Below are 27,734 nucleotides of genomic sequence, written 5' to 3' on the forward strand. Positions count from 1 at the left end.
CCCGTAAACGATATTGAACCGCAGTCGACTTCACCGGTGGACAGTCCGCACCGTCGCTCGTTTCCCTTTGAGTTCGGCCCGATTCCCTCGGATTCGATCCTCAATCTTGACGGGCACCGTGTGTTGTACGTTGTATCATCGGCCACTTTTCATCCTTCCTGGCTAGGGTTAGAGAAGAAAAATCTGTCCCGAAGCTTTTAAAAGCGAGTCGGGGGGGAAGACATTCTTCCGATGACAAGCGTTAAAGGAAATCCAACTCGGCGATATGGAACCCAAATAGGAAATGAATCGATTAGGGTACGGGGTACGGCCCCCGGGCTTCCTAACGCGACCCCAGACACGGCACTTTGGGAAATCATAAGAACACAACGAAAATGATAAATCAACCGTGCCGAACGTCTGACTGCGTGGTAAGAGAAGCCGCGTCACCTAATATCATCGAAGCGGAGCCGGGAAACGCGGGCGAGGAGAAAAATCGGGCAGAATCGCTCCACTCGAGCACGGTCCCGTTGGCGCGAGTGAAGGGCGGTAAAGGCAGGCTCCGTGAGAGGTTGTTCTCTGAGCGGGGCGAAGGGGTGGCCTGGTGGGGTAGGACACCGGCCTGGGAGTCAGAAGGATCTGGATTCCAGTCGTGGCTCTGCCACTTGCCTGCTGTGACGCTTCACTTCTCGCTGCCTCTTACCTCACCTGTAAAATTGGGAGTGAAGGCCGTAAGCCCCGTGTGGGACGTGGGCTACGACCGACGCTGACCGTGCATCGCTTTGTACGGCGCCTGGAAAATAGCAAGCGCTTAACAAATACTATAAAAAAAAAAAAAAAAGTGTGTACGTCTTGCGTCGGGAGATTCACCCTCACCCGAGAGAGGGTGAACGAGACGAGGATTCAGAGGATTGCGAACGCGACGTGTGCGTTGCTGTCCGTCGCCCGTGTCGTTTGATACGTTAGACTTTTTCGGCGGATGGCGTGGCGGGGGCCTCTCGTGGCCGGCTGGGTGTTTTCCATTTGTCTCTCAGCAGCTTAGTTGACTTTATCCATTTGTCCTTCCTACTCTTCTTTACAAATGGCCCATTCCCAACCACCTTGCAGACTTCGCCGCACTAGGCTAGAGCTTGCTACCGACAGCTAAACGTAGGCGCTTGCCTAACGTCCAGCTGCCGCTGCTCAAACCTTACGTGACGTTGCCCTGGTAGGAGTAGTCATCTGGCAGAAGTTTGGGCAGTTGGCTTTCGACCGCTAGTGGAATCTACGGAGCGGCCGGTGGGCGGCAGAAAACATGATCCCTGCCCCCGAAAAGCTTACAGTTTGACAGGACGTCGCAGCCGCGCTCGTATGACGCCTTTAAACGTGGAAAATAACCCCGAAAGAAGCATTTGTAAATCATGGGTTAGTCAGAATGGTTAATGTACAGGATGAGGGCTCCAGACCGATTCTGCCACTGTGCTCGAAGACGGATCGTCTAAGGCGCTTGTATTCAGGAGGGAGGAGAAACGGCGGCTTCCAAATTTCATCTTTGGATCATTTATTTCGGCTGTTTTTCTGGTCCGTTCTCCGAGGACTCGTCGCTATCCACTCCCCCGTCCGTCCGTCCCCCCCCCCCCCAGTTCCCCGGGGATCGGGGCCGTTGAAGGAACGCCACATTACGTGCCCGTATCCGTGGCTAAGCGGCATCGCTCAGTCGACGCCACAGCCTGAAATAGGAACGGATAAAAAGAAAACAGCTCATTAAGTCACAGATTGAGTTTTTATTTAAAAAATCCCAATCTAATTAGTCCACCGGAGAACTTCCTTGTTTGAAAGAATTTGCCGTCATTTATATTTAAGGGGCGTAATGGGAGCGAGCTGGGGCCAGGCTATTCCCATTTCTATCGGGAAATATTTTGTTTTTTGCTGGGGGGGCGCGGAGTTGTGATGTTGGGATCCTCACAATCTCAAAGGAGATACGGTCGCCTTTCAGTTCGGGTTTTCCCTCTCGGAACTATCGCCCTCGATCCTCGAAGCCCAGGGGCCGCTCGGAAGGGGCGGGGGTTCCCCACCCTCTCTTGGGCCACACTCCCGCCTCTCCAGGGAAGGGGAAGGAGGCGGGCGAGAGAATCGGGCCAGCTCCCAGCTGCCTCCCTGCCAGGGCCATTTTTGAGGGCGGGAACATCCAGCCACAAGCAAGAACAGCGCGGGGAAACATCCTCTGTCGACATCAGCGGCCTCTGGGTTGATCGGGGTGCCCGCCGACTGCCTTCCCGAGGCCTTTCCCGACTCAACCCTCATTTGCCCACTCCCTTCTGCGTCACCCTGACTTGCTCCTCTATTCCCTCTCCCTCCGCCCCCACGGCACTTAGGTACTCATCTCTAATTCCGTATCAATTCAGCCTCCCCCTCTAAACCGTCGGCTCACTGTGGGCCGGGCAGGTGCCTGTCAGATTGTCGTACTCTCGCAGCGTCCTGCGCGCGACGCCCAATAAATACGGTCGACGGACGGCCCGGTGCCGTTCTAGCAACTTGGCGAGCCCGCCAAGGAGTGAGATGGGATTCCTGTCCTCGGGAGCTCATGGCGGGAAGGAGGGGAAGTCGGGGAGTGGCCGGCCAGAGGTGAAGAGCGAGAACATGGATGGAAATCCATGTTCCATGTGAGTGCGGAAACAGATCGCTCCCTGGGGGAATGGCAGGCGGGGGTGGTGAGGGAGTAATTGGTGAACCTAGTAATGATAATGTTGGCATTTGGGGGGCAGGCATTCAAGGAAAGGACCTTGGCTAAAGGGGGACGCTGCCCCCCCGGGAGAGAAAGTGTCCGGGGGGGGCCCGCGGGGCTGTCGTCACTCCCCTGGGCCCATCTGAAGAGAAAGAAGCGGCACGGTCTAGTGAAAGAGCAGAGGCCCGAGAGTCGGAGGACCCGAGTTCTGCTGTCGACATCTGCCCGTCATCCTCGACGGGACCCCTCTTCTCCGTGAACGATTCATCCGTCCGACGGCGTTTATCATCTGGGCCCGTAGCCTTTCCTCTGTCCAGCAGCGTTTATCGTCTAGGCCCACAGCCTTCTCATTTGCTAATTCATCTTTCTCGTTTGCTGATTCATCGACCTGCGTCCGGGCGGCTGCCCCGTTAGGCTGTACGATTCTCAGGGGCGGGAACCGCCCCTTTCCTTCTGCGTAGCCTCCGAGGGCTTAGGGCGGCGTTCCGCTCACGGGTGGTGCTCGATCGATCCTCTTCCGGCTCCCGGTGATGTAAGGTCCCTTACGGACCGCACTGCAAGAAGGAGACATTTTACTGCAGTCAGGGCATCTTACAGCCAAACAGGCTCCTCTGTTTTTAATCATTTTTTTTTTTTTTTTTTTTTGCTTAGATTACTATCTAAAATCTCCTGGCAAACTCTCATCCCTCCTCCTCTGCCAGTTTAGCGCAAGATGCCGCTGTCGGAATTTTATCGTACCCAACTTCAATTGCGCGGTGCGACTTCTTCACGGATGGAGTCGCCGCCGCGTTCCCTATCGGATTGACTTCAAAACTGGGATGGCCTAGTGGCAAGAGCCCCGGGGGGGGGGGGGGGGGTGGGGGGTTCTAATCCTAGCTTCTCCACTTGTCTGCTGTTTAATAATAACGTTGGTATTCGTTAAGCGCTTCCTACGTGCGGAGCGCCGTTCTAAGCGCCGGGGTAGATACGGGGTCATCGGGTCGTCCCACGTGAGGCTCCCGGTTAATCCCCCTTTCACAGATGAGGTCACTGAGGCACAGAAGTGAAGCGACTGGCCCACAGTCACCCAGCTGACAAGCGGCAGAGCCGGAGTCGAACCCACGGCCTCGACTCGGAAGCCGGGGGCTCTTCCGCTGAGCCGCGCCGCCTTCTTAGTACGGTGCTCCGCACACGGTAAGCGCTTAGTAATACGACCGAATGAATGAATGACCTGGGGCCAATTCACTTCATTTCTCTCTGCCTCAGTTACCTCGTCTGTAAAACGGGGATTGAGATGGGAGCCTCCGTGCGACGTGTTCAAGCTTGTATCCACCCCCAGCGCTTATTACAGTGCCCGGCGCTAGTGAGTGCTTAAGAATACCGTTGTTTTTTTTTTTTAAAAAAAAAAAAACCAACAGAAATGAGGTGACCTGACCAAGGTCGTGGCAGGAAAGCGGCGGAGCGGGGATTAGAACCCAGGTCTCCTGACTCCCAGGCCGGCCGGGGTCCTTCCACCGGGGCCCCCCTCGGTGTCGAGCTCTCGGGTGGAGCCTGCGGCCGTCTCACCTGAGCCCGCAAACTGCCGTCTGACGGGGACAATCCTCAAGTTTGGATTGCCCCCTCGCACCCGTGGCGAGGCAAGGAGCGTCGTCAAGCCGAGAAGGCCTCTGCCGGTGTTCTTTCGTCCCCCCCCGATTGCTTCCGACTCCGATCTCGTTCCGTACCGCGGATTAACGCCCTCTGCTGCTTGTTGTTTAATTTGATGAGACACATGTCCCAATCAAAGAGCCGTTGGTAACCTTAAATGTCAGTGGTTTAATCACCCAATTAAACACAATACATTTCGGAGAGCCGCGTGCAGCCGTCAGATATTCCTCTTAGGGAATTTCTGCAGATCATTTTATAGCCGGGCCGCTCTCCGTCGGAGGAATGACCGCGAACCGCCTCGCTCGCGTCTCCTTGGAAAACAGTTGGGTCTCGCGGGGCCGTCGACCGTCCTTGTCGTTAGCGGATCCCATTTCTGCCTCGTGACCTCTGCGCGGGACGTTGCCCAGTAGTCAAACCGGGCTTTCCGGAGCTCCCGTAGAAGAAGACAGACAGGCAGGGCTGCCTTCAGAAGTTGCTCTACCCGGGGGCGTACGGGTCCAAATTTTAGCCATCCAGTTCAGAGCACCCAAGAAAGCTTCGCTTGGGGGAATGGAAAAGAAATGGAAGACGGAGACCCTCCCGGCTCTCCCACAGCCCGGCCCGCACACTCCGCTCCTCTGCCGCTCACCTCCGTCCCCCGTCCGCGCCTGTACCGCCGTCGGCCCCCGGCCCGCGTCCTACCTCCGGCCTGGAACGCCCGCCCTCCCCACCTCCGCCCCTTCAAAGCCCTACCGGGAGCTCACCTCCTCCGGGAGGCCTTCCCAGACTGAGCCCCCCTTTCCCTCTGCTCCTCCTCCCCTCCCCATCGCCCCGACTCCCTCTGCTCCCCCCGCCCCCCCCCCCCGTCCCTGCCCCACAGCGCTTGGTTGTATAGTTTTGCCACATGTTCATCATTCTATTTATTTTATTACGTCGATGGGGCATACATCTCATTTCCTGATTGCTGTACGGTGCCCGTAGCTAGCGTTGTTCGGTTGCCCGGTTCTCCCCCTTCTAGACCGGGTTGAGCGCCCGTCGTCGGGTAGGGGATCGTATCTTTGCTATGATTGCCTCCTTAAACTTGCCTACCGCCGAATCTGTACTTTCCGATGCGCTCTAGGACAGTGCTCTGCACACGGGTAAGCGCCTCAAACCAATTGCCGAACTGACCTGAAACGAAACGTGACGTAGACGCAAATGCATTGCCGTCCGTCTGAATCGGTTGACGGGCATTCGATCGAGCCGCTTACCGTGTGCCGGAAGCAGCTGTGCTGAATGCTTGGGGTGGAAAAGCAACGGTCTCCCCCGAGGATTGGCGGGTCACGTTCCCTACCCTTAAGGAGCAGCGTCGGGAAGTAGCGAGGCCTAGTGGGAAGAGCACCGATCTGGGAGTTAGAGGCCCTGGGTCCCGATCCCGGCTCCATCGCCTGTCTGCTGGGTGATCCCCGAGCGAGTCGTTTGACTCCTCTGAGGCTCGGTTACCTCATCTGTAAAATGGGGATTGAGAGCGGGAGTCCCCCGCGGACATGGACTGTATCCAACCTGATGAGTAAGTAGCATGCTAAGAAATGCATCACCCTGTGGGGGCTTTGGGGTTTTTTTTTTTTTTTAACTGCTCCCTCCCCTCCGTCAGAGGTGAGAAGCAGCGTGGCCTAGTGGCTAGAGCCCGGGCCTGGGAGTCAGAAGGTCATGGGTTCTAATCCCGGCTGCGCCTCTAGTCCGCCGTGTGAACCTCGGGCAAGCCTCCGCGCCTCGGTCACCTCATCTGTCGAATGAGGCTTGCGAGAGTGAGTCCTGATCACCCTCTATTCCCGGCGCTTCGGAGAGCGCTTGGCCCATAGTAGGTGCTTAACCAACACCGTGACTGTTATCATTATTAAGGGGAGGGGGAACGAGTACCGAAACCCCCGCTTTCCAGATGAGGGAACCGAGGCCCGGACAAGCCAAGTGGGCGCCAGCTTCGTGGCCAACTGGAGCCGGGGATGACGCCCGCCCCGCTCGCTGCATCCCGATGTACCTCGCTAAGCCAAAGCTCTGCTCCTCCCCCCTCGTCTCCCCCCACCTCAGGGGGACCCGGCAGGGAGGCTTTCGGGCTGGGGTGCAGCCTTGGAGCTCGGTCCCTTATCGGGGCGGGGGCAGTTGGGGGGTTTCCCTCCGGACCGCCCTCTCACCCCCCCAGGCGCCCCCCTCTCTCCAGCCAGGGAGGCTTTCCAACCTGCCGGGAAGGTGACTGTCATTTCTGGGATCGGAGGCTTTAGAAGTACAAGAGGCAGCCAAGCGCATAATGCCATTTTCGTCGAACGGTCTCAGAGGCCTAAAAATATCCTTCCGAGGCAGCCATCTAGCTCAAAGTTATAATGACCGCCTTGTATTGTTGAGCATCTCTTTCTTTTCCCAAGCGCTTTCGTGTCATTTTGCCTCCTCCTCTCCTCGCATCACCCCTGTGAGGTAGGGAGAGGCGGGGGCCGGGTCCCCTGTTTTATCGAGGAGGACGCTCAGGCCCAGACGAGGGTCAGATGACTCTACCCCTAAGGACACGCGCAGATGGTTGGTTGAGGTGGGGACTAGAACCCAGGTCTCTGGCCTCCCGGATCGGTGCCCGTTCCGCCGGACCCCACCGCCCCCCCGGCGAGGGCGAGTGCAAGCGAAGCTCCCCTACGAGTTAAAAATAATGGCGAGCAAGCGACGTCCGCCGTCGGATCGCTCCGTGAGAGGCCTCGGAGAGCCGTACCTGGAGTTTTGCCCCAATCCCACACGGGGGAGAAGTTCCGTCGCCGCTCGCCGGAGCGGACGCGCGGGTCGCCGGGTCCGGGAGAAGCAGTGTGGCCCGGTGGAAGGGTGGCCTTTGCCTGCCGGGTGACCCTGGGCAAGTGGCTTAACTCTTCTGGGCCTCGGTTTCCTCACGTATAAAAGGGGGAGATGTCCCTGTTATCCCCACCACGTGCGTGGACACGGTAAGGGTGAAGTGAGATGACTGATGCAGGGATATCGGGGGAAGAATGAAGACGCCCTGCCCGAAGCCATGAATTGTCATCGTTACCGAGTATATCCGTTACCAAATGGATGAGAGCGTGGGCCTGGGAGTCGGAAGGTCACGGGTTCTCACCCCCGCCCCCCTCCTCTTGTCTGCTGCGTGACCGTGGGCAAGCCGCTTAACTTCTCCGTGCCTCGGTAGACTCATCTGGAAAACGGGGATCGAGAGAGGGAGTTCCACGTGGGACACCCTGATTTACCTCCTGTGCCGGTGCTTTAGACCGGTGCTTTGCACATAGTGAATGCTTGACAAAGACCATAACTATAGTAATAATGATTATTATTATGAAGGGCAGGGAACGAGGAGCGAGCCCTCATTTTCCAGGTGGAGGGCAGCGAGGCCGGACGGGGTTAAGCGCCGCCGGCCGATCCACGCGGCGGCCGCCTCTGCTGCCGCTTTTGCCTCCGAGGCCCGGTCGTCGTCTACGTCTCTTGGCGGCGGCACCTCCGTCCCGCGCGGTCCGACGCGGAGCCCGGACCCTCTCGGAAGCCACGCGTTGCGGCTCACTCTCTCCTCTGCGTTCTCCCCGACAGACATTCAAGAATTTTACGAGGTGACACTGCTCAACAACCGAAAAAGCCGTGAGCAGAAAATAGAAGAAGCGAACCGAGTCGCGGAGAGGTGGGAGAAGACCGGGTCTCTCGCCCCGGCCCAGGACGGCGGCCGGGAAGTCCCAGAGGTAGCCGGTTTGGAGCGGCCGAGGCGCCCGGGGAGGCGGGCCGGGTGACGACGAGGGCGAACGGCGGGTCGTCCCCAGTCCGCGGGTGTCTGGCGGGAGGGGACGGGACGGAGGGACGCGTTTCCCCCGGCCTGTGGCACTCAGAGGCCGCCCCTGAGCTGAGAGGGCCCAAGAGGGCCCTCGGCGGCCTTGGGGGTCGCCTCCGGGGACCACCCTCGGGAGCGGCTCGCGCGGGACGCCGGCGGTCGCTCTGCGACCAGCGGCGCCGGGAGATTTCCAGTCGCTCAACGGTATCTGCTGTTAAGAACCGTAAGGCCCGTCGGTGGGCAACGGATCGTCTCTTCCTGTTGCCGAAATGTACGTTCCAAGTGCTGAGTACAGTGCCCCGCACATAGTAAAGCGCTCAATAGATACAACTGAATGAATGCTATCCATCCAGGGGTTGCAGGCCACCGTACTGAGCTCTTAAACAGAACACTAGAAGCGAGTCCCGTGGTCTCCGTCCCCCCAGGAGCCCCCCCTAGACTGTAAGCTTGTCGTGGGCGGGAATGTGCCTGTTTAGGGTTATACTGTCCTCTCCCAAGCGCATCGTACAGTGCTCTGCCCACAGTAAACGCGCGATAAGTACGCACGAATGAGTGCCGTACTCTCCCGAGCGCTTAATACGGGGCTCTGCGCCCAGTAAACGCTCGACAGATACGGTTGATTGCTCGCCGTCTACTGGGCGCTACTGGAGGCTCTTGGGGAGAAAAGCATCCGTCCTGCCAGTGGCCGGCTGGGGTGACTGGGGTCAAGTCGTTACCCCCGTGTGCCTCCGTCTCCTCATCTGTCCATTGCGGGAGCTGGGGGAGTATCCGCTACTTAATGGCAACGTGGGGATTTGTTAAGCGCTCACTGTGTGCAGAGCACCGCTCTGAGCGCTGGGGGAGATCTAGGGTCATCGGGTTGTCCCACGTGGGGCTCACGGTCTCCATCCCCATTTGACAGATGGGGGTCGCTGAGGCACAGAGACGCGAAGCGGCTCGCCCACGGCCACACAGCTGACAAGCGGCAGAGTCGGGATTTGACTCTCAAGCCCGGGCCCTTTCCGCTGAGCCACGCTGCTTCTCTCAACTCTCGGGGCTGTCGTGAGGCTGAAATGAGGTGACGGGAAAGCTCTTGGGAAAGGATCAAAATTCAGAGGGGAGAAAGCGTCCATCACCCGGGAGTCCGCTGACCTGCCAGGGGACCTGGAGCAAAACCACTTAACCTTTCCCATCTCCCTCCGCTCCTCCCCCTCTCCTTCCCGTCCCCTCGGCGCCGTACTCGTCCCGCTCGACTGTGTGTATTTTCATTACCCTATTCGTTTTGTTAAATTGAGATGCACATGGCCTCGATTCTATTCGGTCGCCGTCGTTTTTACGCGCCGTTCCTCCCCTCGACTCCATCTACCGCCGTCGTTCTCGTCCGTCCGTCTCCCCGATTAAGACCGGTGAGCCGTCGAACGGCGGGACCGTCCCTATCTGTTGCCGACTTGTCCGTTCCAAGCGCTCAGTACGGTGCTCTGCACGTAGTGAGCGCTCGATCAATCCCGTTGAACGAATGCGTGAACCTCTCCGTGCCTTGGGACTGGTCCGATTCCCTCGAATCCACCTCACCGCTTAGAGCGGTGCTTGACCTACGGTAAATGTTCAACGAATAGTAGCCCTAATAAAAGACGTTTGACTTAAATGAACGTGGGCTTTGCCGGAAAGATGGAACGGGAGCCGCAAGTGCCTGGATCTGGGAACCGATGGGACGGATGACATCCGCGCTTAGTGAATCATGGGGATCGTCTGTCCCTTAGAGGGGAAGCTCCCTGTGGCCGGGGATCGTCTGCGGGTCGTATTTAACGAGCGCCTACCGTGTGCGGAGCGCTGTGCGAATTCAACTCCCTGTATTTACGTTACCCTATTGATTTTCCTAATGAAATGCACGTCGCCTCGATTCTATTTCGTCGCCGTTGTTTTTACGAGACGTTCTTCCCCTCGACTCTATTTATTGCCACCGTTCTCGTCCGGCCGTCTCCCCCGATTAATAATGGTGGTATTGGTTAAGCGCTTACTATGTGCAGAGCACCGTTCTAAGCGCCGGGGTAGATACGGGGTCAGCGGGTCGTCCCACGTGGGGCTCGCGGTTAATCCCCATTTTACAGAGGAGGGAACCGAGGCCCAGAGAAGCGAAGCGACTCGCCCACGGTCACACGGCCGACTGGCGGCGGGGCCGGGAGTCGAACCCGTGACCTCGGACTCCGAAGCCCGGGTTCTTTGCACCGGGTCACGCTGCCTCCCTAAGGACCGGGTTATCTTGTTCAATTAAACTCCGTCTAGACCCTAAGCTCACTGTGAGCAGGGAACGCGTCTACCAGAAAAAACCGAAACGTTGAAATGTTTTCTCCCAAGTGGTCGGCACACGGTAAGCGCTCAGTAAATAGCAGTGATTGTGTCTACGCCGGAGTTTAGTCCGGCGCAAGCGCTGGCACACGAGCGCTTCACAAATACTACAGCTATGATTATGTTATTAGGAAAGAGACCGCTTATTCCACTTGCGCGGTTTCTGGTGCCGCGGGATCGGCTGCTCGTACAGGTGGCCCCGGACCCCAGCAGAAAAGCCCTCCGAGCGGACCCCGTAAAAGCAATGAAATAATGTCGGTATTTAAGCGCTTACTCTGGGCCGGGCACCGTCCTGAGCGCTGGGGTAGATGCAGGGCGATCAGGCTGTCCCACCCGAGGCTCACAGTCTTCATACCCATTTGACAGATGAGGGAGCTGAGGCCCAGTGCAGTGACTCGCCCAGCCGACAAGGGGCGGGGCCGGGATTCGAACCCGTGACCTCGGGCTCCCAAGCCCGGGCTCTTTCCACTGAGCCACGCCGCTCCTCGCGGCCCAGCTGCCTCTCGTGCTTCTCTCGATCCAAGCCAGCGTTAACGTTCTCAGACTAGGACGGGGGAGGAAGGTATCTTTTCCTGCCATCGCCTCACCCCTCTCGGACCGAAAAAGCAAATGGGAGGTGCGGCGCTGATCCCCGGCGTCGGGTTATACGACGTGGGGGAAAATCATCTACCGGCAATTATTTACTCAGACGAACCCCCGTCTCCCCCTCCGGACCGTAAGCTCGTCCGAGGCCCGCCCACTCTGTCGTGCCGTTCTCTCCCTGGCGCTCAGTCGAGCGCCCGGCACGGAGAAAGCGCTCAGTAAATACCGCCGACGGCGAGGGAGGCCGCAGCCCGCTAGGTGCTCGGGGAGCCGAAGGAGTCGAGACTCTTCCCTCCGAGAGACGGCCCGTCTAATTCGTTCCTCGGAAAGAGAGCCGAGCACGATCCCGTTTTCGTGAGAGAGAGGGAGAGAGAGAGCTCGATCTTCCCCGCCCACGCCGGGGAAGCCGCTCTCGACTGAATCTTCGTCTGCCCCGCTGTGCGACGGTGAAGGTTTCAGGGGGTGTTGAGAGCCTTCCCCCGCCACCCGAGAGATAAAACCGACACGGCCGCGCTTCACGGATGTTTTTAAAAGACGATCTTTAAGGTGGCCTTTAAGGCCACCCGTTTCAGCAGTCTCCGAGAATCAACCGACCGGCTTCAGTGACTCAGATTCTCTGAGGTGTGGGAAACATTTCCGCATCTTCTTCCCCTTTTTAACCGGCACCCGTTAAGCGCTTACTATGAGCCGGGCGCTGTTCTCAAAGCTGGGGTAGGCAGGAGCTAAATCGAGTTGGACACGGGCCCTGGCCCACATGGGGCTCGCAGTCCCAATCCCCATTTTACCCATCGGGGGACTGAGGCGCGGAGAAGTGAAGTGACTTGCCCAGGGTCACCCAGAGGACAAGTGGAGGAGGCGGGATTAGAACCCGGGTCCTTGTGACTCCCAGACCCGTGCCTTTCTCTGCTAGGCCATGCTTCTTTTTTAAGCTCCTCGTAGGCGGGGGGGCACGCCCGGCGACGGGGCTCAGGGGTCAGGGGTCGGGGGTTCGAGTCCCGGCTCCGCCACCCGTCGGCTGGGTGACTCTGGGCGAGTCGCTTCACTTCTCGGGGCCTCGGTTCCCTCATCCGTCAAATGGGGATGCGGACTGGGAGCCTCGCGTGGGACAACCCGATGACCCTGCATCTCCCCCGGCGCTTAGAACGGCGCTCGGCACCTGGTAAGCGCTTAACGAGCACCGACGTTGCTATTATCGTGTTGCCCTCTCCCAAGGGCTTAGTACAGGGCTCTGTCGCGCGGTAAGAGCTCAGTAAATACCACTGATTGATTGATTTTTCCCTTTTTTTTTTTTTTGTAGCAGAGGATCGAATCTGTTGCTTTGAATCGAGTGTTTCGTTCAAAGCCCGCTTTGAATAATCCCTAGACTGTCTCCTGATTTACCGGTCTCTCGTGTGAGAATTTCAGGCCCGTCTTTAGGGGGAAATGGGTCGAATTGGGTTTCTCAACGAGCACGGAGCGCACCGGAAATATTTCAGGGGAGACGTCGAAGCCGGCCGGTTCCCGAGGGTCGGAGAACGGACGCGCCGTGGGGGTTGAGACGGGGCCCCCGGGTCATACGGGCCACGTTAGAATGGCGCTGTCTGTTGCCGCGCTGTACTTTCCCAAGCGCTTAGGAGAGCGTTCCGCACACGGTAAGCGCTCAGTAAATGAGGCCGAAAGAATTAAAACTGGCCTGGGATCCTGGGCGGGCGGGGGTAGAAGATGGGGCAGGTACCGTTCGGGCGATTAGCGGGAAGGTTGTTTCTTCAATTAATTTAGTTAGTGGGCTTTGTTAGGCACCGTACCAAGCGCTGGGGTAGGCGTAAGTTAATCGGAGTGGGCCCGGTCCTTGTCCCACGGGGGGCTCCCGGTTTTAATCCCCATCTTCCAGATGAGGTAACCGAGACCCCAGAGAAGACAGGGCACCCGGCGGACAAGTGGCGGAGGTGGGATTAGGACCCGGATCCTTCCGACCCCCGGGCCTGGGCTCTAGCCACTAAGCCGCGGGGGTTCTCTTGGGCAAGACCGTTCTGGGAGAAGCGGAGGCGTGGGGTTGGCGGGGGGGGCGAGCCTGTATTAATAGGGATTAGGGAAAGACTGGACCGAAGAGGATGGGCGGTGGCGGACCAAGGCTTCCTCCACGTACACCCTCTTCCCTCCCCCCCTCCGCCAGAGAAGGGCCTCGACCCTTCCTCCTCGTCGTCATCGGTGGTATTCACTGGACGCCCACCGTGCGCGGAGCACCGCGTCGAGCGGTTGGGAGAGGACGGTCCCAACAGGGTCGGTGGACCCGTTCCCCGTCCACAGCGAGCTCCACCCCGGACTCGTCGCGGCCGAGGGCCGGGGGCTCGCGCTCCGTAAGCTCGCCGCGGGCAGGGAACGGGTCCTCCGACCTCTCCCGACCGCTTAGTACGGTGCCCCGCACGCGGCGGGCGCTCGCCCGCCACCGCCGAGGGACGCTCTGCCCCGGGCGCGTGCCGACGGGACCGTTGGCGATCCTGGGAAAGGCCGACGGGCCCCCAGGAGCTCCGCTGGACGCCCGCGGGTTCAACAGGCGCCCCTCCCGTCGGACCCCTCCGCTCCGCAACGCGAACGGACGTGGAGATCTGCGGGGCTGGGCTCGGCGCTTGCCGTAAGATCCCCTTCCCAGAAATTCTTTAAATTTGGAAATCCGACATGCGGTCTCCCACGCCTGCCATGCCAGCCTTTATAAATAGCCTCCCGCTGCGCCCTCCTTCTCCGTCACCTACCCGTCTCGGTCTGGGAAGATTAACGTTTCCATCTCTTCCGGAGGATGCGAGCGACTTTCGGTGGGGACCGAACGTTCCTCTTTCGGCGCCGGAGCCGCGGGAAGGGAGGGGCCTCTGTCGGCTCCCCGGGATGGCGGACACGTGCCGGCACGCGCCACGTCACGCGCGTGACGCCGGAGGCGCGGGGAACGTGGTGGGGGCTTAGTTGCCGTTATCCGGACCCGGGCCAGTTTTCTGCTACCCCGGGGCGTTGCTCCGGGGGAGCCCCGAGCCTCCCCCGCCGGCTCCGGAGCCGTCGCGCTCCCCCCCCCCTCCCGGGCCAGTCCCGTGGGACTCGGAGAAGAAGAATCACGGTTCCCGTTCGGCGCTTCCCGTGTGCCGAGCGCCGTTCCGAGTACCGGAGTAGATACGAGTCGGGTTGGACGCGGTCCCTGTCCCGCACGGGGCTCACGCTCTCGATCCCCGTATTTACAGAGGAGGGAACTGAGGCTCGGAGAAGCGAAGTGACTTGCCCAGGGTCACACAGCAGATGCGCGTGTGTTGCGTCCCAGAATCGGGGGCTTCCTCACCTTAATCCCCGTCACCGAGGGGGGAGCGGGGGCCGAGCTCGGGTCGGCGGCCCCGTCGGCCCCGTTTCCAACCCGGATACGGGCGGCCGCCTTTCCGTTCTACCTCACTAAGCTCTCGGGAGAGTAAAATATAACAGACACGATCCCCGCGGAGGTGGAGTATATATACGTGTATTGGGAGAGGTCCAGTGAGTCGCTGGGAGGCGGCTAAAGGATAGCAGGCAAGATACATTTTTCCCCAAGGGTGGAAAAGCGCCGTCTCGGAAGCCGGGTGGCTTCCAACCGACAGGTTAGCCCGATAGAGAGTTTATGAGAGCAGATAAGAAGAAACAGCGCATTAGCGGATAAAGAAGTAAGGATAGATAAGAATGTTCAGCGCTCTGTCCGCCTCGCTCTCCCCGTTCCCCTTCACGGTGTCAGTCGGGTTCATCTCGGGCCCAACGGGAGCTACACCTGACGACTTCCTGATCGGGATTTGGCGCTAGCTAGGAGGCTCACAAACGAAACTGCCAATCTGGGTGCAACGACAGCTTTTAGAGTTGGTCGTCAATCTCCCTCGAGAGGCGGAGGGTTGGAGGATGATTTTCTCTTCACATGAGCGGTGGTTTTGCTCCCCGCCAACGTGGCGAGCGGGAGGAATCGGTCGGCGGTATTTGTCGAGCGCTTACTGTATGCAGAGCACTGTGCTAAGCGCGTGGGAGAGGACAGGATAAGCGGGTGCTTCGCAGTGTGGCGTTTCCTTTGCTCCTTCTGAAGTCCGTCGAGAGCACGTACTGAGCACCGACAGCGGGCAGAGTTGTTTGGGAGAACGTCCCGGTGTTAAGTAGACGTGATCCCTGCCTTTGAGGAGTTTCATTCATTCAGTTGTATTTATCGAGCGCCTACCGTGTGCAGAGCACTGTACTGGGCACTTGGGAGAGTACGACGTAACGGACTTTCCCGGCCCACAGCGAACTCAGAGTCTAGAGGAGTTAAGTGACTTGACCAAGGTCACAGAGCGGAGGAGTGGCCGGCGCTGGAACTGGAACTCAGATCCCTCTACTTCTCGGGCCCTTCCTCCACCGGGCCACACCGCTTTTCGCGAGGCGCCTCGCGTGAGCAGATCACGTTTTAATCTCGCCGGTTCCCGTTGAGAGAGGAAATGTCGGATTCTGAGTCCGCGTGAAATTTTTGGATTAAAACCGGACCCCCCCCCCCCCCCCCCGGCCCCCACCCGACTGGGAGCTAACGGGATCTATCTCTTCCGCGGGCCCTCACCCCCGTCCTCTGCTGAATTTAACCGTTACGGTTCTAGATTTCCCTCGGAGCCGACCCGCCGGGACGGAGTGTCTTGCGACCTTAACCTACATCGTCGTCTTCTAGCCCCGCCCCTTCCCTCGTGCCCGCTCGGCCCCGACCCAGATCGGGCCCTGCGGAACCGGGGCGGGAGGGAGCGGGGCGGCGGGGCCCGGGGCCTCGGCCGATCCCGCCCCCGGCGAGAACCACGGTCCCCCCGGCCCCGTTCTCCTCCAGTCGCCCCCCCCCCCCCCCCCGGGGACAACTCACTGGGCGCCGCTGGGAGCCGGGGAGGCGGCGGCCTGACATAAAGCCCGCAGAAATCCCGCCGGTGCCTATCTTCCCGGGAGCGGGCCCCGTCGGCCCCGGTAACCTTCCCTGCACGAATGCCTTTCTTTCGAACGGGTTCCAATGTCTTATCAGCCAGATGATTGTCTAGTCATCTCGCCCCCGAGATCAGGCCCTCGGCCAAGCGCTCCGCCGAAGGGAGGTTGATGAAGGGAGGTGGGAGCCAGGCGGAGTAAGATGCGGTTTTGCTTTCCCAGCTCTCTTCCAGCTGTCCTCCTCTTTTTTTTTTCTCAGTACTCTCCGTGCTTGCCCTGGGGAACCAGGGAGGACCAGGATGAAGCAGTCAAAAATCAGGATGTTTGCGTGGTCGACGGCTCCCTCTCCTTCTCCTTTTACACGGCGAGACTCCAGCGGGCGGGAGCCCGGATCTGAATGACTTTTCCCGTGTACTTTTCCCCCCGGTCTCACTCAAGTCCCCTGGCCGTAATTTATTTTCGGGTCCCGATATGTCGTAAGGTCCCCGTGGGCAGGGGTCACGTTCTCTGTGACCTCGGGCAAGCCGCTCACCCTCTCTGTGCCTCGGTTACCTCGTCTGTAAAATGGGGATGGAGACCGTGAGCCCCGCGAGGGGACGACCCGATGACCTCGTACCTAGCCCGGCGCTTGGAACGGCGCCTGACACGTAGTCGGCGCTTAAGGATTGCCGCAATTATCATCTTTCCCAATTGCTCGGTACAGATGACTGCGCAGTGTAAGCGCTCAATAAACACCGTTGGTCGCTCGACACGCAGTTGAGTGCTTAGCAGATGCCGAGAATAGTAATAATGACATTCGTTATTACTATAATTACGATTATGTTACGTAATTATATGGCGATGACGACGATGAATTCACAGAGTCGGGGTGCTCCGGAAAGGCCACCGTTGGGTAAAAATTTAAGGAGTCGGGACGGTCTAGAGGAAAGAGCATCGATCCGCAAGTCGGCGGGGCCTTTGCTAGCTCTGCCGCTAGCCCGCGCGCGACCTGGGGGCAGTCATTTAACCTCTCTGGGCCACGGTCTCCCCACCTGTAAAATGGGGAGCAGGAACCCCCCTCTCCCTCCTCTCAGAGTGTGAGCAGCGGGTGGGACAGGGGCCGTGTCCAACGTGCCGAGCACGGAGCGAGCGCTGGACACGTGACCGGAACGGTGGTCCGTGCTGGGGGGTAGGTCTCCCGTTTCTGAGGGTGAGGCCCTTTCTTCTGGACCAGTAGCCAGATGCCAGCTCTTTTTGCCTTCTACTGGCATCTGTTAGGCACTCAGCCCCGTGCCGGCCACTCTAGTAAGCAGATGGGGTTGGACACGGTCCCCGGCCCGGGTGGGGCTCCCGGTCTCGATCCCCGTCTTGCGGATGAGGTCGCCGAGGCCCCGAGAAGTGGACTGACTTGCCCGAGGTCACACAGGGGACAGGCGGCGGGGCCGGGGACGAGAACCCCGATCCCCCTGACTTGCAGGGGCCGTGCTCCGGCTCCCGGACCACGCCGCTTCCAACAGGCGTGGGGGCTCCTGACTGAGGTGGGGGGGGGGGGCGTCGCGGTCAGAGCGCAGCGCGTTGGGCGCCGCCGGGTCTGAATCGGAGGTTTTCTGGACCACGTTCCTGCCTCGTCATTGAGATTCCTTGAAGGGATTCATTCTTAATCGGGGGCCGGGCTTATGGAGCCTGGGGGAATTCCAGCATGCTCCAGATAAGCTATGCTAATTTCAGGATTAGTTTTCACTCCGATGGCCCGTCTTGACACTAGAGGACGAAAGGGTCGGCCCATTCAACGCCCCGGCTTGGCAAGCGTTGCTAATTGCACCTCGTGGCTGTTATTTTCCAAAGTACTTTCACCTTAAGGATCTCGCTGGATCCTCACAGCACCCCTGGGGGCTAGGGAGAGGCAAGCTTTATCATCTCCATTTGACAGCTGAGGAAACTGAGGCCCGGGGAGGCGGAGTGACTCGTTCGAGGTCACGGAGCAGGCCGGGGGCGAAGCTGGGCGTAGAACCTGGGTCTTCTGGCTCCCGGGCCCGGACGCTTTCCACCGGGCCACGCCGCTCCCACCCGGAAATGAGAGAAAATCCTCGTTCGCGGCCATTTCCTTAGTTGCTCCTCGCTGCCAGTCTCAGCGAGGGACCGGCCGACGGAGTCTCCAGAGGGATCGTTCCCTGTCACGCCGTCGCTCGAGGGACCCTTCGCTCCTGTCGTTTTCTGACGGTTTCTGATGGCTCTCAGGGGAAGCGTTCCCGCGGGGTGGGAGACCCCGCTTAGGATCTTGAGCGGGGAGAGGGCGAGATCACAGAGGCCCGCGTGCGTGGATGTTCCCCGGATACGACCGGATTCGTTATCGCCTTGAAATTCGCCGAGAAATCCGGGAGAGCCGTTGCCTGGTGGTAAACGCGGGTCGACTCGCCCCGATTTGGCTGGCGAGGGAGAGCCGGAGCCCGTCTATCGATGGCGGTCGTCCTTTCTCACCATCCCCCATTCTCTCCTCTGCCGCCTCCCACTCTCCCGATCTTCAAAGCCTTCCTGAAAGCTCACCGCCTCCAGGGAGCCTTCGCGGATTGAGCGTCTTCGGGTCGTGGCCTTCGGTAATTCACAGGTGCCCCCCACGTAGAGAGTGAGCTCCTCTGGGCTAAGGAGTGTCTTTTTGTTTCATCTGGATGTTCCCAACCACTTAAGACAGTGGGTCTATTCTGATCGCGTACCCCGCTATAAGTTGTTTAACCACTTATTTAGTCCCTCAACATTTCATTCTTTTCTCCCGTTGGTAAAGAAATATTTTTCCGTCTCTCCCCCCCGCCCCCCCCGCCATTTGATTGTAATCTTTGGCAGTGATCTCGTCTTCTACTTCTACCGTAACCTTCCCAGCGTTCGGTTCAGCGTTCCGCGCACAGCAGAAGATTAATATCAGCGCCTGTCTTTCCCTTGGAGACCGTAAGATCCTCGTGGGGCGGGGATCGCACCTACCGACTCTGTATGGTACTTTCCCAAGTGCTCAGTGCAGTGTTCTGCACACGGGAAACGCTCAGTAAATCCCGGAGTTCGATTATGGGGTGACAGGACGGGGAGGTGGGGGAATCCGTTGGCGAGCGCTTCAGTTATGGCTCACCGATTCCCCCACTCCTCCGTAAGCCCCCCGAGGGTAGGGAGGGATCGTGTCCACTCGCCCCGTCCGTCTCGCAAGTGCTCGGCACCGTGCCCTGCGCGGAGTAAAGCGCTCAGAGAATACCACGGATTGATTGGTTTTCTCGGAACCCGTGGTTGATAAGTTGCCCGTAAGTTTGCATTTAAAATTTGGATTTGCGAGGAAAAAAGATTAGTGCTTGAACTTGATTTCTGGGATCCCACTTCTCCCCCCGGGGACCCCCTAACCGCCGGTGACCTGCGGGACCCAATTCGGGAATCTGTGGTTCGGGCTCCCCGTCCCCATCCCGATTGGCTTGTCTCTGTACCGGCGCTTAGTACGGGCCCCGGCACGCGGTAAGCGCCTAACGGATGCCATAAAAAAAAAAATTATCCATGTCTAGCACCAGTTCTCTCGCTGGTAACCCTGGGGAACCGATCCATTCTCTTTTGAGTACCGTCTCGCCCCACTAGAAGGTAAACCCGCCGAGAGCGGGATCGTCACTGTCACTCTCTCTGGGTGCTCTCCAAGTGCCCGTTTTGGTGCTCTGCACACGCGGTAGGGGCCCAGTACAGGAGCTCCACGCCCAGGAGCCCACGCTCAGTATTATGCTGCGAACCCAGCTGGCGCCCTCGTAGTGCTCCATCCCCGGGAGGGGCCCAGGATAGTGCTCCGCGCCCAGTGGGAAACCAGTAGGGTGCTCTGGGCCCAGCGGGACCCCAGTATGGGGACGCCGCTCCGCTCGGACAGAGCACCGGATTCCGACCCAGGGTGGTCACCGTTAGCCTTTCGCAATAAACCGTCGCCGCTTAACCGGGGCAGGCAGGATCCCGGGAGGACGGCTCTTGTTTCGGCTTTAAGGGCTGGCAAACCCGGCCTGGTCTTCTCTCGGGAAGATGTGGGGGTCGAGGAGGGAAACGCAGCGTCGAGTTCATCGAAAACTCTTCTGTCGGGACCGGATTACTTTGGGGGGGGGGGGGGGGGGCGGGGGGGGATCTTCTCCGCGTTGAGACCGCTCCTTCATTTACACTCCTGATTTCCTTATTACCATCTACTCTACGTCTTAGGCATCATCGAAAGTCCTTGAATCAGTCTTTCGGAAGCTGCTGTATGCAAATGATCAGAAACCGCTCTGCGGAATTAGCAAAGCATTTGGGACTGACGATCAGGCGGAAGAAAGCAAGACTTAATTGCCAGCTGGCACCCGGCCTGGTTCCGGGCACCCACTCTCTGCAGAGCGCTCCGCTGGGCTCCCGCTGGGCGCAGAGCACCGTACTAATGATTCTGGAACTGGTCAAGCGCTTAGTGGGTGCCAGGCGCCGTGTGAAACGGCGGGGTAGACACGAGCTGATCAGGGTGAACGCAGCCCGCGTCCCGGTCGGGGCTCGCAGTCTCAATCCCCATTTTCCGGACGAGGTGACCGAGGCCCGGCGAAGTGAGCCGCCCAAGGGCAGCAGCAGACAGGCGAGAAGCGACGTGGCCTCCTGACAAGAGCCCGGGCTTGGGAGTCCGCCGCTCGTCTGCCGTGTGGCCTTGGGCAAGTCGCTTCACTTCCCTGGGCCTCAGTTCCCTCATCTGTAAAATGGGGATTAAGACGTGGAGCCCCACGTGGGGACAACCTGATCGCCTTATATCTGCCCCAGCGCTTAGAACCGTGTTTGGCGCGTAGGAAGCGCGTAACAGATACCGTTATCATTATTTCTGTTCTTATGCGGCAGAGCTGGGATTAGAACCCAGGTCCCCGTGACTCCCGGGCCTGGGTTCTATCCACCTGGCCGGGCTGCTTCAAGATGACCCGAGGGTCTCGTGACGTACCCTTGTGTCTCGTATAGTGTTTGGCCCATAGTCAGCGCTTCACAAACAGCGCAGTGATTATTATTATTATTATGGTTAATCGTTACGATCGAAAGCGCCAAGCGGCCTCAGGAAACCGGGACGCGGACCTGAGTCTTCACCACGTTTTGGCCGGCGGGATGGGGGGATCCCGCTTTCCGGGTGTGACGGGATGGCATACGATGCCAGACTGAACACACTGGACGGCGATTTTATCTGGCGCGACGGGACCCCGTATCATACGGTGGGCTAGGGTGCCGTACCTTACCGCACGGTACATACGCCGGCCACCGTGGGAGCGGAAACGCTGACCGGATCTGAGAGCGAGTGTCAGATTGAATTTAAATAGCAACCTGGCCTCCCTCGAGTTGGGATCAACACCCCAATTTTCTTGATTACGCCGGCGTATCGCAGAGAAGCTTCTTCGGAGGAAAAGCAAATCACCCGTTTCCACTAGAAAGAAATGTGAACAGAATAAATTTAACAACTCTACTCGGTTATCATAGCAACCAAAGTTTTGAAAAAAAAAAAAAAAAAGCGGAAAACCGATGTGATAAAAAATGACACAGGAGAACAGATGTATCGAGTCGTTATGGCAACCGGGGAACGTAGGTTGAAATTTATGTATCCAGAATCCGAGAGAATATTCTGAGGCACTAAAATAATTATTTGCTCATTAAAATAGCTCCCAAATAATACTTATCCGTAAGCATTAAAGCGTTTACTCGGCGTTGCCTGGCTTTCCTTTATCTTCAATGGGCGGCTGGGAGATTTTGAGCATTTCTGTCTCGCCTGTGCTCGCTTCTCGCCCGACGATTCGAGCTGTGATTTGGTTTCTAGAACCCGAGCGCGATGGCGTGCTGTAAAATAGACTCCTCCGTTGTTTGTATCTCTCTCCTTTCGGTCTCCCTTTTCCCTTCGGGAGAATTTCTGTTTCATCCGGCACGGTCCCCTGACCAATTACCCTGACCTCATTTCTCGCCGTCTTGCGGGGCACAGGTGAGGGGGAGGGGAGAGCCGGGCGCGCTCGGATGGATGCAGCCGAGGAGCGGGAGTCGATCTGGGTCATTCGGATTTTCCAGGCCCTCTCGTCGGTGCCGGAGAGTGAACCGAACCCCCCGGCCGAGTCGCTCCGCGCCCCCTCCGTCCCGGGGCGGGAGCGGGGCGGGCTCCCCCGGGCGAGGTTGGGGGGAAGAAGGGGCGTTTGGAGGGAGAAAAACGGAAATGAGTGGCTTCTTTTCCTCTCCCAACCGGCGCCTTACAAAGACACCTCACGTCGGGGCGCAGATTGCCCGTTCTGAATGGGCGCCGCCGTTCGCGGCTCGGGTTCCCAACATCGACAGACATCTTTCTCGGGGCGCCGGTTCACTCGGCGCGTACGGGCCTTATGAACGCCCGTCGGCGGTGCTACTGTGTGCGGAGAGCTGTACTGACCGCTCAGACGGAGTCCTGCCTACCCCAGCTCACGTTCTCATCGCCCAGTTCGGATGGGAAGCGGAAGAAGAATCCGGGACCGTTCTTCCCGCTTAACCCGGCCCTGCTTTGGGTATGAACCGGTCCGAGGGGAGACGCGAGTCGATCTGGTGGCGGGAGGAGGGGTCGGCCGACCTGTTGAGCGCCGGCTGCGTGCGCAGGGCACCGTGCTGAGCACTGGGCAGAGTACGACAGAGTCAGTAGGCGGGATGTCCGTCCTCGAGAAGTTGACGGCCCGGTGGGGCGGGGGGGCAGGCGGGTGGGGACGGGAGAAGCGTGATGACGCCGCGCTTCCCAACCTCTGCTCCGTTGGTCGATCGGTCTCCTTTGTCGAACACCCGCTGCGTGCAGGGCACTGTACTAAACGCTTGGGAGAATACAGGCGCCTTCCCGGCTCGCAACGAGCTTACGGCTTACGGACGCTAGTATAAAGAAATGGCAGTTAGGCACGTAAGTGCCGTGGGGCTGGCAGAGGGGGATGGGTAAAGGGACAAGGCCAGGACGACGCGGAAGGGAGTGGGAGAAGACTCCCACTTAGGGCTTAGGCGGGGAAGGCCTCTTGGAGGAGCTGGGTTTTCAATAAGGCCCTGAAGGCGGGGAGACCGACGGTCTGTCGGAGGCGAGGAGGGACGGGTGATCCTGGCCAGGGGCAGGATGCGGGCACGAGGCCGACAGCGAGACGGGTGAGATGGAGGGACGGTGAGAAGGTCGACATTAGAAGAGGGAAGCGTATGGGCTGGGTAGTACTAGGAGAGTAGCGAGGTGAGACGGGAGGAAAGAAGGTGCGTTGACCTTAATCGTATTTAATGAGCGCTTACTGTGCGCAGAGCACTGTACTAAGCGCCCGGAATGTACGATTTGGCAGCGGGGACGATCCCTGCCCAACAACGGGCTCACGGTCTAAACTTGTCTTACCGCATGAGATCGACCGGGCAGGACTTCATGGTTCTCCTGGATTTTACAGCTCCACAGCATTGGATATGGCGAGGTAGAGATGAGAAGCAAGGGCCTAAAGAAGCAGCATAGCCTTAGTGGATAGAGCCTGGGCCGTCGGAAGCACCTGCGTTCTAGTCCCGGCTCTGCCGCCTGTCCGCAGGGTGGTCTCGGGCGAGTCGCTTAACTTCTCTGTGCCTCAGTTCCCTCACCTGTAAAAAAAAAAAAAAAAAAAAAAAATGGGGATTTAAACCGTGAGCCCCACGTGGGCCATGGACCACGTCCATCCCGATCTGCCTGTATCCGCCTCAGCACACAATACAGTGCTTAGCACGTAGCACGGACGAAAACGAATGCCACCGTTATTATTAATAATAAGCCGCGGCTCGGTGCACGTCCCTTCAGATGTGAGCCAGCGGTGAGAGCGGATGGCTTGAAGGAGACGCGCCTTTCGCTGGGGAAGACAGGACGTGAAGTTACGGGGGGGGACATCTGGCTTGGTTTATCTCCACGGATGCTTCCTTGGTAGTAAGATCGTTGGTTGAGCACCAGCCGGGTACGGGATACTAAGAGCCTGGCGCAGTTCAACCCCAGCCCGAGATACTCTCTGCTCACAAGGAGCTTCCACTTGAATGGGGGAGACGTGCAAAAACCCATCCACCCGCGGGCTGAGGTCGGAAATGAATATCGTGGAAGTGCTAGAGATGGTTTGCGAGTTTTAACAGGTCGAACTCTTCCCCTACTCTCTGACACCCCCTCTAGACTGGAAGCTCGTTACGGGCGGGGGTTGTGTCTACCGACTCCGTTGACACGGTGCTCTCCCGAGTGCTTAGCACAGTGCTCCGCCCACTCTAAATCCTCGACAGATACCGTTGACCGATCGGTAGGCCGGGTTTCCTTTCCACGGCGACGGATGGGCGATGTGTTTCCGCTGGAGCGGAACCTACCGGTGCAGAATTCACCTTGAACAACCTCTGAGCCGCTGCGTTTTTCCTCCGACGGCCTCGTCTCACCTGACTCGGCGATTTATTTCAACGGCAGGTTTTCGCCGTGCGCGGTTCTCCGTCAACCTCCCCGGGGCTGTCTGCCGCACGGCCGCCGGCGGGAAGGCAGCGTGATGTCGGGGTGGCCCCGGGGTCACGTCACCTCGCCGACCGCGTGCGTTTCTCGGCCACGTGTCGGCTCTCCGGGGCGGGAGGGAGATGAAGGACGTCCCTCCGACAGATGCTCTCGCCGCTGTCTGAGGGCGCTGCAGTTTCACACTCTCCTGTGAACTGCAGACTCTCGACATCTAATTGAAACAAAAGGCATTATGTTGCGGAAACAGCGAGCGGGCGAATGACCTGATTTTAGGTTCACTCAGCTCAATTTTCCCGAATTCTGCCCGTCGCTTCAGACGTGGAGAGTGTATGGGGCGAAGTCCTCCTGACCTGAAATGGAGAGGCCGTTTGCCCGAGTGTTTACAAACCCTCCTCCCCCTGCACCTCACCTTTGAAAACAGAGGAGACTCGAGGTCACTCGAGTAAGCACAAAGCCATTTTAAAGGGTATTTACTTCTACGAAACTCAGATTTGGACCGGTACTCGGAGGACTAGCAGGAATAGCAGCACTTACTGAACGCCCACTTGGCGCGCCCTGTACCAGGCGCGCGAAAAGGACAGGATACCAAAATGACACCGTCCCCGCCCGCAATCTCCCCCTCCCGAACGGGGGAGACAAAGCCGAGACGAGGCCGGGGATCGAGAGAACCAGGTGCTAATCCCTCCCCCGCCCCTCGCCTGCCGGGAGACCTTGGGCGAGTCACTTGACTTCTCGCTGCCTTAGTTTCCCCCCCCCCCTTATAAACCGGGGATTGATATCTCTTTTCCTTCCGGGGAAACGCGGACTGAACTCTTGGTAGAAAAATGATCCAGGCAACGGAGTGAGGTGTATTCAAGTGGGGAGAGACAGGAGGCGGGGGAGTCAGCAGGGAGGCTGATAGGGCAGTCGAGGCAGGGTGGGATAAGTGCTTGGATTCGCGTGATAGAGGTTGGGGTGGAGGGGCAAGGGTGGATTTTAGTGATGTCGTGGAGGTGGATTTAATACGTGGGTTGAATGAGAGAGAAGAGTCGAGGATGGCGTCGAGGTCATGGGCCTGTGAGACAGGTAGGATGGTGGTGCTGTCTACAGTGACGGGAAAGGGACGGGGCAAGTGTGGGACGGGGGTTCGAGGAGGGAGTTAAACGTCTGAACGACCGGAGCGGGCGCCAGGCGTGCGAGTCGATAAAGGATGAAGAAATGATTTTGCCTCATCGGTAAAATGGGGATGAAGTCTGTGAGCCCCGTGTGGGACGGGGGCTGGAGCCGACCTGATTATCCTGGATTTGCCTCGGGATTTAGTACAGGCGTGGCACAGAGCAAGTGCTTCATCAATTCCATTAAAAACAAAAAGCCAAACAGCTCACCTCTGTGGTTTGGGTTTTAGAGGATCATCAGAGTTCACAGACTGGGGAGGGTATGGAGAGAGAAAGATCTAAATTGACAGCATGCGGAAGCTCCGTTACGCGGTGAATTCTGGGGTAATGAGAAATGTCTCCTCCGTTCCTTTAGCTTGCAGGTTTCAGTGGCACCGGCGGGCACGCTCTATGCGGCGAACAGAACGAAGAGACCCGGCGTTTGGAAGATCAGCCCGATGAGGCAAAGACCCAGGTAAGGTTGAAGTTTTCTCTGGACCTCTCTGGAACCGCATTTTTATGGGTTTGAAGTTGGGGGCGGGCGGGGAAGGGTCCGCCTTAAGGAGTTCGGCCCGTCACTTCTTGGGACAGCATTTGGCGGGGTTGGAGGTGTGGGGTCAAGGCCAAACGAGTGGTTTAGTACCCGCGTCGGGATCTTGGGTTTCCGCCGTTCTAGAAAGTATACCCCCACCTGGCCCAAACGCGCGTCATCGGGGGCCCGACCGAAGCCGTTTCCACAGTTGGCCTTCGTCTACACTCCCCCCGGACCCACTGATGTTCTTGGCGCCGAGCAGGGAAAGATCTCAGCTTTGGCCGTCCGCCCGCCGAGTCCGGGAAACCCCGGGGGGACCCCGGGAGGGTGATATTCGAGAGGCCGCATGGTCTCCCGAGGCAGGGCTCTGGAAAGGAGAGCGAGCGGCCGTGGCTGCGTTTCAAAATAAAAACCCCGGTCGGTCGATCCAGATGCTCTGAGGTCCTTCGCCTGCTCTGAGGTGCTCTGAGCGCTAATTCCCGGGGGGCCGCCGGATGGGCTTCGACCCTGTGACGGTCGCCCTCCTGGACTGCTGGCCTGGTTCTTAAAGGGGCGGGGTGGGACGAGAACGTCCGTCTCCTCTAGAGAACGGTCGGGGAGTACGAGCTCCAAATCATTTCCGGAGGATGAAGAGGACGGGAAGATGGTTCCGGAGATGAGCCGGCGCTTAGGTAGCAGGGAACGTAAGCTCTAGACCGTCGGGCTTGTCGTGGGCAGGGGCTGCATCGACCGACTCTGTTATATTGTAGTCTCCCAAGCGCTCGGGACGGTGCTCTGCGCCTATTAAGCGCTCGCTAAATTCACTCGATCGATCGATTGGATATGCCCCAACGGCGACAGACCGTTTACGGGGCGAGTACGGCGCTTTAGCGGTGGTCGGTCTGTCCGAGAGAACGGGGGGGAAACCGCATCGTCAGCGGTGAATAGATCTTCCAGTCACACCTCCCCGCCCAGACCAGGTCTCACCCTCCGCGGCATCAGTTTTGCCTCTTGATCTGTGGGCAGGCGGGTCTGTGGACGCACGTAGGGGATGGGTGAGTGACCCTCCGCTAGCCTAAGCCCCACCACCCACTGGACTGTAAGCTCCTAGGGGGCAGGGGTCACGTATCCCGACTCCAAGCGCTCAGGACGGGGTTGTGTGCGCAGAAAGGTCTCAGTAAATACCGTGGATGGATTGACGGGGAAGACCTGCGTACCATCCCCGTCTCTGAGCCCTCCCTTCCCCGCCCGGGGTTCTCCGGTAGGGAAAGCGGAGCCAGTCCAGATGGAAGTTTGGAGACGTTTGCCCTTCCGGTCTGCTCTCCTCCTCCGGGAGATGGGCTGGAATGCTAAAACGACAGCGGGACTCCATTTTCCCCACGCTCCCTCAAGCGGCACGCCTCTCTGAATTAAAGTCAGCCGTGAAAGTTATTGCCTCTCTTTGGAAAGCGTCGCCACATCTGTTCTTGTGCAATCTGCTGGCTCTCTCCGTCAGGAATCGGCATTTTAGACCCAGTTGATTTTCGAGCGGTCTTGCGGGAGCTGCCGCCTTTAAGCGCTCCGTCGGCTCGCCCCCTCCTGCCTCACCTTATCGAGGACCTAGCCGCAGCCCAGCCCGGGCACTCGGCTCCTCTCGCACCAGCTTGCTCGCTGTGCTCCCGTCTCGCCTGTTGCGCCGCCGACCCCTTCTCCACCTCCTCTCTCTAGCCTGGAACTCCTTCCCCCTCCACAGACGCCAGTCCACCGCTCTCTCCACCTTCCAGGCGTCACTA

At 58.9% G+C, this 27,734-nt stretch overlaps 1 protein-coding gene and 1 long non-coding RNA gene across 10 annotated transcripts in view; one reads left to right on the forward strand and one right to left on the reverse strand.

Annotated features, from left to right (window-relative positions):
• DLG2 (discs large MAGUK scaffold protein 2) overlaps nucleotides 1-27,734 on the forward strand; it is a 603,132-nt gene that overhangs the window by 49,542 nt on the left and 525,856 nt on the right. For all 9 annotated transcript variants that reach the window (XR_005661215.1, XM_039914987.1, XM_039914985.1 and 6 more), the window contains 2 exons: nucleotides 7,856-8,001; nucleotides 25,828-25,926. Coding sequence is in view for 8 of the 9 variants with exons in the window: in XM_039914987.1 (XP_039770921.1) it covers nucleotides 7,856-8,001; nucleotides 25,828-25,926 (245 nt within the window). In the remaining variant the exon portion in view is untranslated. The remainder of the gene's footprint in view (nucleotides 1-7,855; nucleotides 8,002-25,827; nucleotides 25,927-27,734) is intronic.
• Nucleotides 1,723-13,883, reverse strand: LOC114805841. Its single transcript, XR_003753882.2, has 2 exons — nucleotides 13,724-13,883; nucleotides 1,723-3,237 (listed from the first exon to the last, which is right to left on the reverse strand). It is a non-coding gene; the product is annotated as an uncharacterized LOC114805841 (long non-coding RNA).

This window comes from Ornithorhynchus anatinus, chromosome 20 (genome assembly GCF_004115215.2).
Source record: "Ornithorhynchus anatinus isolate Pmale09 chromosome 20, mOrnAna1.pri.v4, whole genome shotgun sequence".
NCBI lineage: Eukaryota > Metazoa > Chordata > Mammalia > Monotremata > Ornithorhynchidae > Ornithorhynchus > Ornithorhynchus anatinus.